Source organism: Talaromyces proteolyticus, assembly GCF_021365285.1.
Source record: "Talaromyces proteolyticus strain PMI_201 chromosome Unknown BGW36scaffold_13, whole genome shotgun sequence".
In the NCBI taxonomy this organism is placed as follows: Eukaryota; Fungi; Ascomycota; class Eurotiomycetes; order Eurotiales; family Trichocomaceae; genus Talaromyces; species Talaromyces proteolyticus.
Window position 1 is genome coordinate 319,019 of NW_025764289.1, and position 13,035 is coordinate 332,053.

At 45.7% G+C, this 13,035-nt stretch overlaps 7 protein-coding genes across 7 annotated transcripts; 2 read left to right on the plus strand and 5 right to left on the minus strand.

The window, feature by feature from the left end:
• Positions 1-565: 565 nt before the first annotated feature.
• On the minus strand, positions 566-2,948 carry BGW36DRAFT_465466 (uncharacterized protein; the record flags this gene model as incomplete). Its single annotated transcript, XM_046222296.1, has 5 exons — positions 566-1,052; positions 1,119-1,467; positions 1,518-2,158; positions 2,211-2,720; positions 2,776-2,948. The coding sequence occupies 5 exons, from the start codon at positions 2,946-2,948 to the stop codon at positions 566-568; spliced, it is 2,160 nt and encodes a 719-aa protein (XP_046066748.1).
• An 808-nt stretch (positions 2,949-3,756) lies between these two features.
• BGW36DRAFT_432351 (ribonuclease E inhibitor RraA/Dimethylmenaquinone methyltransferase) lies at positions 3,757-4,621 on the minus strand (the record flags this gene model as incomplete). The annotated part of the gene is made up of 3 exons (XM_046221123.1): positions 3,757-4,379; positions 4,432-4,489; positions 4,550-4,621. The coding sequence occupies 3 exons, from the start codon at positions 4,619-4,621 to the stop codon at positions 3,757-3,759; spliced, it is 753 nt and encodes a 250-aa protein (XP_046066749.1).
• Positions 4,622-4,872: 251 nt separating this feature from the next.
• Positions 4,873-6,454, plus strand: BGW36DRAFT_432352 (uncharacterized protein; the record flags this gene model as incomplete). The annotated part of the gene is made up of 4 exons (XM_046221124.1): positions 4,873-5,011; positions 5,068-5,657; positions 5,714-6,063; positions 6,145-6,454. 4 exons carry the CDS (start codon positions 4,873-4,875, stop codon positions 6,452-6,454), a joined length of 1,389 nt encoding a protein of 462 aa, XP_046066750.1.
• Positions 6,455-6,992: 538 nt separating this feature from the next.
• Positions 6,993-7,977, minus strand: BGW36DRAFT_306036 (putative catechol dioxygenase; the record flags this gene model as incomplete). The annotated part of the gene is made up of 2 exons (XM_046212116.1): positions 6,993-7,682; positions 7,741-7,977. The coding sequence occupies 2 exons, from the start codon at positions 7,975-7,977 to the stop codon at positions 6,993-6,995; spliced, it is 927 nt and encodes a 308-aa protein (XP_046066751.1).
• A 400-nt stretch (positions 7,978-8,377) lies between these two features.
• BGW36DRAFT_305926 (alpha-methylacyl-CoA racemase) lies at positions 8,378-10,084 on the plus strand (the record flags this gene model as incomplete). The annotated part of the gene is made up of 1 exon (XM_046212106.1): positions 8,378-10,084. The coding sequence occupies one exon, from the start codon at positions 8,378-8,380 to the stop codon at positions 10,082-10,084; it is 1,707 nt and encodes a 568-aa protein (XP_046066752.1).
• A 620-nt stretch (positions 10,085-10,704) lies between these two features.
• On the minus strand, positions 10,705-11,082 carry BGW36DRAFT_432355 (uncharacterized protein; the record flags this gene model as incomplete). Its single annotated transcript, XM_046221125.1, has 2 exons — positions 10,705-10,873; positions 10,934-11,082. The coding sequence occupies 2 exons, from the start codon at positions 11,080-11,082 to the stop codon at positions 10,705-10,707; spliced, it is 318 nt and encodes a 105-aa protein (XP_046066753.1).
• A 273-nt stretch (positions 11,083-11,355) lies between these two features.
• BGW36DRAFT_364129 (uncharacterized protein) lies at positions 11,356-12,479 on the minus strand (the record flags this gene model as incomplete). The annotated part of the gene is made up of 2 exons (XM_046214528.1): positions 11,356-12,173; positions 12,287-12,479. 2 exons carry the CDS (start codon positions 12,477-12,479, stop codon positions 11,356-11,358), a joined length of 1,011 nt encoding a protein of 336 aa, XP_046066754.1.
• Between the last annotated feature and the right edge of the window lie 556 nt (positions 12,480-13,035).

Sequence of the window (13,035 nt, forward strand, 5' to 3'; positions counted from 1 at the left end):
GACTGTCCTCAAAACATGTGATTGTATAATATAAAAACCGGGACCTACTGACTGCGCTCAACCTAGCATATAAAAACCGGACATGGGGAGAAGCCATATAGACGTCTTTAATGTCGAAGAGAATAGTGGTCAACTAGTCTTTTCAGTCCAGCACAAGTGAGCTAGTATAGCAGCGACAAATAGACCCTGAACAGGCGGAAGAGTAACGGGAAATACAATTTATTAAAAACCATCGGCTGCAAACCACCATCGCTCGTGAATACAAAACTCGAGATTCAGCTAAGAAAACGAACAGCGAGCTGCAGCACATCAGGCATTACAAGAGGAGCGAGTATAGGAGAAGGCAGAGCACGCTGTAAAAAGTGAAGCCAAGCAAGCCCAAAGATCAGACAAAGCGGCCAAGCAAGAAACTAAAGGAATAACATGAAAGGCAATATATCAGGCTATCCAGGAAGTTAAAGTTCAAGTAAGGAAAGTCCCTTGCATTGGTGCGTTGCATGACCCTGTTGACTACGTTACTTCTTAATCATTGTAAGTCCCTATTAAAAACCCACAATTGGCTCACCTAATCCCACGAGCTGAGTACGTCTTCGACGAACGTTTCACTAAACCCCTGTTTCTCACAGACATCCGGTGGAATCGACTCAAATGTAAACTCGGGTTCCATTGCAGAAAAGATTGAAGTTATTGGCATAGAGGCCCAGGCAGCGTCAGGCTCCTCCAAGATAAGTGTTGGGCTCGTTTCTTGCCTTGTAGTACTCAACCCCGCCGTCTGATTTTCTCCAGTGGCTTCCTCCCGCCGACAGCTGCGCACAGGTGGCAAGTCTTTCTTACGATGTTCTGGAGCAGCCAAAGATAGCCTCGACCTGGACACGATGACATCTAACATGCGCAGGGACCACCTGACACTGTCCCAGTTCTGTAAGCTTGCCCTAAGGTAAGCAAGGCCACTATGAATGCTTGTCTGGCTCCACTGCCGTTGCGTGTCACTAGAATACGCGCTCAATGCGCACTCAATATGCATGGCTATCACAGTGGAAGCGCATGTGGTCCTAGATGATCACATCAGCTCACAGAATGCTAGAGTGTGCAAGCTCACAGAAGAAAAGATGGCATACATGGAGAGCGGAAAGAAGCCTACAAGGTCATACAGCATGATGCGATGAATGATGGAATCAAGCTCCAACATGGCGCTTTGTTGTTTTTGCAAAAATGGGCTCCTGAGGGAATCCGACTCAGATCTTAGCAGCAGTCGCATGTCTCTGTAGAGAAAGCATTCCAAGCGGTACCCCATCGCTCTTAGAAGAAGAACCCACACATTCTCAGGTGACCAATTATCCACAGTCTCAAATTGGAGCTCTGGAGGCAATCCTATTCTCCAGTGAAATATCTTTTCCTCAAGCTTTCGGCAGGCGTTTCTCGGCGGCGGTTCGCCTGGTCGTCTAAATAGCTCGATATACTGAGCACCTGACGTCTAATTAGCCAACTGCTAATCTCGGTAAGTTCTTAATGTTTACATATCCGGGCTAGTCGTGAGCTGTGGACGAGATATGATTTTTGAAGTGCTGAAACGGGAGACAGCCCATAATGAGCCAGTTGATGTTCTGGCTCATATTCCCAGTCCTCTTCAGTAACTTCAACCATGTCGATATACCGTTCATCTAGAGCACGAACGTTGACTCGTCCACCCATGACCATGATGACATCCCTAGAATACATGGCCCAGAAGATTCTGACAAATAATCTCTTGGTTTCATCATCGAGCTGGTCGACGATTTGCTTCCGATGAAGGCCCATTTGTGTAGCAAGTCGGACAGCGTTGCTTAACCAGAACCTGCAGTCTTTATCCAACCCGAATGAGAAATATGAGGCCGTGAGCACTAAAGAACCTTGCAGGAGGTGCAATTGAGACCTCTCTGCGCCGTGGTCGTAGAGCAGCTGGGCCTTTGAAAAGAGTTCTCTCTGCGCTTGGGTCCGGTCTGAGTACCCGGCTTCCAACAGCATCTCGATAGACATATATGGCGTGACGCTTGTTAAGATGCACTGCAGCAGAAATATCGAGCAAGTTCCCTCTGATAGTTTTCTCATGAAAGACACACGGTCTAGTACTGGAACATATGGAAATACTCGTTCGAAGTAAAGCCGGACAAGTTTTTGACTGCACAGTGGTTGAGTGTAATGAGATATACCATTGTGGGGGGCGCACATACCATGTGGAGGATGGAGGAATATCCAGTGCTCCAATACTTTGCAAATATGCCGTTGATCTAATGTCCAAGCAGCTTCCAGATTGGTTTCCAACATTGGGAGGTTCACGTAGCGGGATTTTGATGTACCTGCGTGGTTTCTTGTCGCTCAAAACCTGACCAAGGATTGTAGTAGGGTCGATGCCTCCGTGATAAGCAAAAATCTCACGGACACGGGACGTAGATGTACCGAATGTAAGATTTGTGCGTTCATCTTCAGTTTGAGCCATTTTTAGGCAGGTTTCCAGCTGACAATCTTCTTCCGCCACTCCGCTGGTATCCTGGTCTCTACCCTTGCTCTTGACAGATAGTTCACGGAGCTCCGGTGTAGTACATGTCGTAATTGGTGCTAGTCCACAGGCTGCTGGAACGAAATCTGTAAGGTCGGATTGAGAGGCTGTCTTGGAGATGATAGCTGGAGGCTGCTGTTCTATACGTCTGTCACTGGCCTGCCGTTTGCGTGCCTTAAGCCTCCTTGTCTAAATCAGACTTTCAAATCTCCTACAAATAGGAAATTGATGCAACTCACGCAATAGACCGGTCGGGAAGCGGAACTAGTTCACACACAGCAACTCGTTCATGTTGAATACATCTTGTGCAAGGTAACCCGGTATGGCTCGCGTTGCATCTGACCTTGCGCTCATGACAAGGGATACATGCTCGAGGCTTTCGCATTCGGCTTGTATCAGCAATTGTGGTCATGACAGCGTCCAGTTCTCACTAAGGCTGCGCAATATCTTTGCCTACGCTGATAATGGAGATGCTTAGGAAATACATTGCCTGCGAGGATCTGTTCCCCGTAAAATTTTGCAACAACAATCATCCTGAGCTTATCCTCTAGACTAGTGTACCAGCTGGGGTAAGCCCGCCCCCAGAATTTACTTTCAAACCCCGCATTTAGTAATGCAAGTCCGGAACTCCATCTTGAGAACTTCATGTGGCGTTCCTGATCCGTAATCTACATCGTTAGTCATCCTAGGTTGTCATCCCAGGTACGCCATATTTGGCGGGCGTAACAAAACTTACGTTCTGTAACAGGTAGGATTGTGGGACGACATTATTAACGATTTGTAATCAGAGCTAACTGCTACAGTTGTGCTCCGTTGAGCCCTCCTTTCTGCTCCGAGCTGGTGGATGATATTATTATCTCAACAACATTGAACAGACACCTTCATTGAAGGATCGACTTCTGGTCCCTAAATGAATTATCTCAATATAATGACCCCCATCTGGCCTACTTAATCCCTTCTAATGTCAAATCTGAGATACATGTACCAGCTAGTTAATAAATGCTACTAGTAAATAATTACTTGGCGATGAGATAAAAGCTGCCCTAAAGGAGGCCAGACTGGAGTCCTTGCCTTTAGGAGAATACAAGTTTATGTTGCATCCTCGCAGAAGAAGGACTGTGTCAAAGCTGGCTCACCGAATCCAACACTGACAGCTAAGTTAGTTTAAGCAAATTACAGCAGAAATCTGATGTTTAGGCAGTTTTTATTTCATTTCAACGTCATTTGTAGTTGCTATAGAAGTCGGGGTTTCGCTCGAATGCCTCAGGAAGGCTCAATCCTCTCTCGACATCTTCCAGGACGCGGTCGCTTGCTCTCTTTAACGTGGGTAGTAGTTCATAGACGGCCCGCAAGTGCTCCCGAGGGATCACTACAATCACTTGATCTTCCTCATCTGCGCATATGAAATCTCCAGGCTTAATCCACGTCTCTCCGATTTTTAGGGGGACATCTATGGCCCAGGGCTTGGCCTCGAGAGACGGGCCAGCAGCAGACACACCTTTCGACCAGACCTGAAAAGTTGTGTTTCTGCGGATTTTGGTGCAGGACTTTACATCCCGTATTCGGCCGTCGGCTACGACACCAAGAACTCCTCGATGATGTAGCCTCGTGATCATTATATCTCCCAATATCGCGGAGACATGCTTCCCCGGCTGCTGGACTAAGACAATTGTGCCTGGACTTGGATAGTCTGTCCAATTCTCCCCTTGGGGGATATTAGATTTTCTGGGAAGGTGCTGAGGAAATGAGGATGAATCGGTCCAACTCTTTGGAACTAGAGCCAGAGTGCTCACTGGAGCCACTGTTCGACGAGAGATTTGATTGAATCCCAGCAGTGGTGCTACTTGCGGGGTGATCTGGTCAGCATGCTTCATCATACTGCAGGCATCATATACCTATATCCGGAAGAAAGCCGGCAGCATGAACATGCAGTTTTAGCAGAGCATCTGAAACCTGAACATGTCTTGTTAACTAAATTCTGCTTCTGTTATCCTTTTGCTTCAAGCTACTGACATCGCAGGCAGAGTATTCTTGCTGAATAATGTTACACATATATTGTGTCGTAGGGTCGATAAAAGTAGCCATCTTTGTGCCATTGAAACAACCCAAGCCTGCCGAAGCAAAAGCTCGATTCTTATGTGTAGTTCCCTTGTGCAGACTGCCATAAGGTTACATCTCGGCGCCGAGAAACCAAGGCACGGGCTCCAATTTAAGTGACGACAGGAACTGGAATTGTCAGCAATCGGCGCCGTACAACCTTTAATAACCGAATCAACACATATTGAGCGCTACAATCCTCGTTCCTTGCTTTGGGGACAGTAATAGAGATCTCTAAGATGGAACGCGAACAAACATCTCATATTGACGTACTTATTGTGGGTGCAGGGCTAGGAGGGCTATACGCTGCTATTGAATGTTACAGGCAAGGCCATTCCCCACTGATAGTCGAAAGCAAAAGCGAGATAGACCAGTTAGGTAGGTGTTCCATCATTCATCACAAAGTTTAGACAGGATTAACGACAGAGGAATAGGAGATTTCGTTGGCATTGGACCATCCGTGACAAAGCAATTTCAGAAATGGCCGGGCATGGCAAAGACATATAGTAGCATTATCTATCGACCAGCTATGACCTTATTTACTTATGATGGCATATTTGTAGGGGGGCCTTTTGAGCTTTCGGAGGAGTCTCACTACAGACCTGTTCCTGTGAGCCGTCCAAAGCTGATCAGGGCTTTGTATGACTATGCCACCTCGCTAGGTATACCTATTAAGTTAGGAAAGCGTGTAGTCGACTACGTGGAGTCTGATGTAAAGAATCGTGCATACGCTATGACCGATAGTGGAGAACGATTTGAAGCTGATATCATCGTGGCCGCTGACGGAATCGGATCCAAGGCTTGGAAAGTTACGATTGGAAATGAAGTTAAAGCTATCAGCAGTGGCTGGTCGGTCTACAGAGTCACTTATCCCACTACAATTCTGCACAAAGATCCCTTCCTTGCCCAACAGTATCCCCTCAAGGATGGTGATTGTGATTATTGTCAAGTATACATTAGCCCTAAAGGCCAGATGATTATTTTGGTTTCTCCCGAGCTTACAACATGGCTGTTTACTCATGAGGTGAGTTACCTTTAGATTTTGGAGCCGTCAAGGCTAGATACTAAATAGTTTTGCAGGATAAGGGGCAAGCTGAAGAGACTTGGTCTACTCGCCTGAACGCTTCAGATGCGCTAAAGTCTCTAGAGCAGACAGGCCTTGAGTGGAACGAGAAAGTATTAGCGGTGGTAAAGCAGACGCCACCAAACACTGTTATTGATTATAAGATCACTTGGAGAGACCCAGACCCAATTTGGACTTCTCCAGGTGGGCGCATTGTCAAAATAGGGGACGCTGCGCACTCGTTCATACCAAATTCTTCTAATGGTGCTACTCAAGCGATGGAGGATGGACTATCGCTGGCTGCATCCCTTCGGCTTGCTGGCAAGAGCAATATAGCCCTTGCGACAAGGATGCATACCAAGCTACGGTAAGACCAAAAATTCTTTTTCTATGCCATGTTTCGAACTTCCGTCGCTTCGACTACAAGCCATTGACCTTCCTTTAATAGGTTCGAGCGTACTTCCTGTGCTCAAAAGAATGGTTTTAAAAATAGAGAGAAGTGGGAAAGAGACTTTGAAGATGTGAAGAAGAACCCATATGCTGCTGCCCAGTCGATTGGTCGCTGGCTGAGTGACCATGATCCCGAACAGTACGTCTATGACAATTGGCAAGCATGCTTGAATCACATTACTAGCGGAGCACCTTTCAAAAACACCAATCTTCCACCAGGATATAGCTATGAGCCATGGACGATGGAGGGGCTAATGAAGATGTCACAGAACGGTCAGCTGGCGGCTGACCCAGGCGAGTGGGATTGAATAAGCCATTAAGTGTATGGTAGCGACTGCGGCGCATTTATTATCTTACCGTAGAGCAATACACAATTTGTCCAACACACAAGTTGCACGCGTATATACTAATTAAATAATGACTGCTTCTGGATTCTAATAAGTAGCCCACAGTCATGTGGAAGTGCCAGTAGTTCGGAGAACGGTTACTTCTGACAGCCTTGGTAATGTTAAAAAAAGAATTGAAGGTTTGCCTGAAAAGAATTTCACTATACGACTTAGGTAATTGACTACTAACGACTTCATGCAGCTGCTTCGATGATTTCATGAATCTATGCTGAAAAAATCTGTCACTGGGAATTGAATTGGAAACTTATATATGACCGAGATAAGCCAATGGTCACTCTCCTTTTTCTTTGACAATATAATACTAATGCCTTTGGCAATAACGACATGAATAAATGGAAAGACACGCCGAGGCTATTATAGTTGACAAAAGGCATGTGAAGACACCGATCTAGATACCAGACATCATAATTCCTAGACTTGTGTTTCTTGCACCAATTACCTAAGATTGGGGGTTTAGACGTGCGAGCTTGAAAGTGTACTCGAGATCAAATTGTGCCTTTGGATCTCCGGTTCTCGGCAAGAAGTCCACAATCAAGTCTTCCTTCACCGCAAACACGGCATCGTTATGGACGTGCTCATCTTGCCTATCAAAAAGCTCCGTAGTCAGTCGCTTATAGCCAGCGGCTGTGACTATGCAATGTATGTGCGCTGGTCTCATCGGGTGCCTGTCTAGAAGTTGAAGGAGCTTTCCAGCCGGGCCATCTTGCGGGATCGCATAAGTCGTTGGACGCAGACAATATAAGTTATATGAGCCATCCGCACCAGTCCTAAAGCGGCCTCGTAAATTCATATCTACTTGATCAGGGTCCTGTTGCTCATATTTTCCATTGGGGGCCGTTTCCCAAATATCGAGTTCAGCATTTTCAATGGGTTCTCGTGTTTGAGCGTCAACTATATGGCCGTGCATATAAGTATGGCCACCGCATTCGATACCAAAAACGATGCTATCTCCCATGTTGCGGATGGGCGCATTCGCCCGCCAAAAAGGGCCGAGGACTGTAGGGATTGTGGATCCATCCGCAGCAAGAGTATAGGTAATATCATCTGCTAGTGGTTCTAGTCCAAACACATCGCCAACAAGAAGGACCTCGTGGCGCTTGTCGTCTGTCATTTTGCCTGCCCAAGCTAGCTAATTGAAGAGTTATTAGACTTTGAACTCTATTTGCATGGACTGGAGTAGATCTTACCAAATCGAAGGCAGCCATTAGCTCGGCACTTGTTATTTTTGACTCTCTCATGAAATCATGAAGATGCTTTATCAAGTTGGGCATTATCGATGCAAGCCTGGGATGAGCATTAAGCCCAGTTGCGCCAATGACTTGGTTACTCAGATTGGTGTCGAAGCGATGCGCGTGAACTCCACCAGCGGCATCACTATGCTCGCCATATCTGAGCGAGTGCTGAGGATCCTTCCAACTAGACATTATTGTTGGTTAAGAACAATGAATGGGTCGAGAATGATGTATATACTAGAGGCTCGCAACATGCAACAATAAAACGTCTAACCAAGGAATACAGTAGAGTACATACCATATTAAATGACGGAACTGCATATAATGTTTCGTGGTATAGATTCCATTATTAGTCCCAATTCCAATTTCTTACTTTAACTCGTCGGCGCCGAACTTGTGAAGTCACTAACATACGTAATCCGGCACCGAGAGCGGCACCGAACTGTCCACTCAGACACAGATACAACACAGACACATAGACCGATATAAGAAAATTATCATATAGTATCTTATACCCAGTTCAAAGTAGATAGTATAATTCGGAGTAAATATCGAAATTATTATTCCCAACAAGCAATCCATTGATTGACCCATGTCTTCATACTCTGTCCCAGCCGAGTCCAGAAGGGTGCTCAAGAATGCCATTCTCGATCACCCATCTCACCAAGATCTCCCCCCAGAATGCCGAGACATGCTTGATCTGGTCAAATTCGAAGGCCATGACGAGCCAAGAATGGCTATCAATTGGCGATTTGCAGAAAGTGTTAGTGCTCTAAAAGGGCTTGAGGCAATACTACTCAACGTTTTACTTAGCCGCAAATATGGCCTTACGCATCAGGAGGTGGTAATTAACACCGATCACGCTCAACTGTTCTTGATGTCGTGCCTTATCCAGGAAGTGAACCCCGCAGCCCCAGATAGTCCAATCATGCCAACAGAGCTTCGCGAGCTCAATTCCAAGTATTCACAGTATTTCCCCAGTTGGGATCTTCATCAACAGGTCTCGTCCTTGTACCGCAAAGCCGTCACCAACATTTATCAGTGTCGTGATGGGAGATTCTTCCACCTACATGCTAGTTTGAATCCGGACCCGTCTCTTAGAGCATTAGGACTACCTCGCGACAGACCGGAGCTAGATTCAAATGAGGCTGCATGGCCTCCTTTCGTATCAAAGATGGCGGAGAAAGATGCAACCGAATGGGACCATATCCTCGCTGATGAGTTCCGGCAGGCCTCTACAATATGCTTCGCACCAGGTGAATATGGGAAAACTGAACAGGGGAAGGCCCATGCTGGGATAGGCTTGTACCAAATACACTACTATCCTGACTCGTTACAAAAGCCTGGTTGGTGGCAAAAGACGGAGTCAACATCGGTGCGGCGACCACTAGCTGGCTTGAAAGTTGTGGACCTGACAAGAATTGTTGCCGGTCCATCAATCGGACGTGGCCTAGCAGAGCTAGGTGCCAGTGTAATGAGAGTGACAGGGCCGCATATCGCAGATTTCTCTGGTCTGCATCCGGATTTAAACTGGGGAAAATGGAACTGTCATCTCGATCTCCGAACAGAGGCGGATCAAGCAAGGTTTCGCGACTTAGTTTTGGGTGCTGATGTCATTATCAATGGATACAGGCCAGGTGTACTCGACAAGTACGGGGCCGGCTTTGAAGACATCTTCAAGCTAGGGAGAGAGCGGGGTAGAGGTTTTATCTACGTCCGCGAGTGTTGCTTTGGATGGGTAGGCCCATGGTCGCATAGGGCTGGCTGGCAACCCATCAGCGATGCTTGCTCAGGTGTATCTATAGGATTTGGGCGGGCCATGGGCAATAACGAAGCAGTGACACCGGTCCTTCCTAATTCAGACTATTGTACAGGAATCGCGGGAACTTGTGCAACTCTTCAGGCGCTCATGTCACAAGAGCAGCAAGGAGGATCCTACCTTATCGACACTGCCTTGAATTACTATAATAGTTGGCTGGTCGAACAAGTCGGCGAGTATTCCCCCGACGTATGGGAGGAGGTCTGGACTCGCAACGGGCGACGAGTGTTTCGCCATTTCCACAGCATGAATTACACACTTCCACATTATATGGAGATGTTCCAAAAAGAAGGCATGTTCAATCTCGACTTTTTCGAAATGCGAGAAACCAAGGCACTTGGTCTCAAGATAAGGACTGTGAAACCTGTGCTTAGATTTCCGAAAGGGACCGTGGAATTAGGCTATAATGTTGGTACAAGAGGCAACGGAGTCGATCAGCCTTACTGGCCCGACGACCTGGCTACAGAAATTGTACAATAAACTAGATATCCAGGATTTTCAGTGATATCACGGACGGCAATTTACTGAAATATCATGCTTTCATCCATTTTACTTCTCACGCCGAGTTATATCAGGCTTTGAGATTATTTCTATTTTTCTATCACTCTCTTAGGGTTAGGGCTAGAGCCGCGTCTAGTAACCGTTCCAATAGCGCACCCACCGCTCCTCAACGCCGACAAGGTCTCTGTGAGTTGGCAGGACAAGATAGTTGTCGCCGGATGTGGACAGGAGAAGCTGCCAGATGGGTCTGCGAGATTAGCTTCCTAAGTAACTTTTACCTTTCTCTGCTTCAGTTTGATAGCGTTGCTTAGTCCTCATATCATAATAAAGGGAAGTGACCGTTCTTTTTCAAGACACGAAGTTTCATTCAATTATCTACTATCGTTAATACAATTACCTGGTCATTACTTGATCGAACTATAAACACTTAGCTATACTAGTAGCTCTCTCTCTCTTTCTCTCGGGTAAAAAGTAACTCATAATTAGTCAACTCGGCAAAAGCCTCTTGTCATGTTTAGGATCAATTCTCACTTCCCACCGCTGCCTGGCCTCAGAAAACACTGTTTGGGTCGTACTTAGTTTTCATATCCAGCAAAGGCTCATAGTTGGTCCCATAAAAACTCGTTGCCAATCCAGTTCGCGAAAGTTGCTCTCTTTAAGATAAGAAGAGCCACCTGCTGGAAGCAATTCGCCAAGGCTAGAATGTGAGTATCAGTCATCAACACTTGGTTTTTTATATCTAGGTTCCAGTTGGTGTTATTCCAGGGTCTGACTTTTGTGTTAGTATCATTCTATCGTTTGGTGTTTGGATATAAATTGAAGACTCACGTTCCAACTGTGAGACTGATCATACTCTTCCTAGACTCTGGATTTACTGAATTGAGAACACCGATGTTCTGTTGCGCTTTAAATGAAGTGCCACTCACATCGGCTCCATAACCAATGATACCGGCCGCAGATGGCTTGGGTGAGCCCATCAACGTTATCAGCCACGACAGAGAGAGGGATTAACCTGCTCCCAATTTGAGCGTAGGAAATGATCAACGGAGGGCCAACAGCCTGGTAGCTGTCATAGGAGCTGGGAATTCAGCTGATGATTACGCTAAACGTTTCAATGCGTCGGCAAGTCAGTCTCCATCTTGGAGATACGTCTCGTCGCCACGAAACTACTCAAATTGGTTCGAAATCGCGTTTATAAAATTATACAGAATATTTGAATCCATTGTATTAAGAGATTGTCTTGGCATTCGCTAATGGTGTTGTTTGGCCACTTCTTTAAAGAATAAATCCCTCGCTTGTCTCAAAACTGTGAGCAATCGACGCCGATTTAAAAGCCCAAAGGAGCATTGAAGGAGTTTCTCTACTCCAAGAGTAAGGAATTGCCAATCAATCTCAGCATTACTTTCCATTATGTCATCAGCTTCAAATACCAGGTCTTCAGGAAATCGTCTATACCAGTAAGAGTTAGACAGAACCCATCCAAACGCTCGGAGTAATTGGGGGATTTCCTTGTAATTCATTAGATCCAGGATCATGCACTGAATCTCACAAGGTAAAATGTCTGAGATTGCCGTATGTTTTATATCAAGGAATATCGGACGTGGTTTGAGAGTCTCGCAACCAAACTTTTCTCTGTATGGGCGCTGAGCACTTTCCTCAATGACTGCGCGGAGAGGGAGGATTTTAACCGGGTCATGATAGACTATAGAGTTCTTTCGGTCTTCTCGTAGAAAATCATAGCAGGCAGCCTCGTACATCTTACCATCCTGATTATGCCGCCTTTCCTGGAAAATATCCAGTAGAATTTTGAGATTTTTCTCTGCTTCACAGCCAAAGAGTCTCTCAATCAAGTCCCAACAACGAGCGTGAATCAAGTGTCCACGTGAGTATCCAACTACCAATTCGTCTACTTCAATCTTCACAAACTTGCATGATCGACCTCCCAGGCAAGGATATCCTAGAACCGCTAAGTTTCTGTCCTTGGGAACTATGATGTGATTAGAATAGTCAAACTGCGCAATTCCTGATAGCTGGTAGAGAGGACGACTATTATCTAACGTAACAATAACTGTTTTTCTCTAATCAGTATTTTTCAACCCCATACATTCATTCCTCATTTCAGATCTTGAGGAATTAAAGCGGCGGCCCATTCGTGGCTTGACTTAGGACTTATCAACTTACTTGAACGAATAAAGGTTCCCCATACTTCTCGATTTCTGAAAACAATCTGGTTAAAATCCTCAACGCTGCACCTGATTCTCCATGAAAATTTGTGCGGTACACTCCTTCCATTAGCCAGAATTCTATCCCGCTCTCCATTTAGCCATGCCCCACAAATACAGCATCGAAAAGGGTCGTCATAATCAGGATCCATCGTATAGTTCTCTCTCACTGTATTCTCTCTCTCTCTCTTTTTCCTTGGGTTTTTTGATAGTCCTATAAAGCTTCCCGTGATGCAGAATAAAAGGAGACAATATTGATTAAGAGGGATTCCTATCTATATGTATGAATTAAAAAGACATCAATCGGCAATGCTAGTTGCATAGCATTGTCGTCACGCATCATCTTCATCGTCGTCATGCATCATCATCAAAAAAGTACATGGAGCCTTCGCATGTATTTCTGCATACAATTCAACAGAATTTAATTAGCTAAAATGTCACTTACCGGAATTGGTACCCGGGACACGGGTACTGTCGGAACCAAAATAACAAGAAATTACCACGTCACCAAAAGAGGCTCCCTTGGTGACTTCATGGTAATTCTTCTGTATATGGCGGTAGTTGTGCTCTGACAGGCGTATCATTCAGGCGCGATGGCGGTAGTAAACAAGTGGCTCAGCTTAGGGCATCCTCAGAGATCTGTCGATAGGATACTACAAAAAGCCCTAAGCAGCTACATAGACATAAGGCTCTAATAAAACAGCTTCT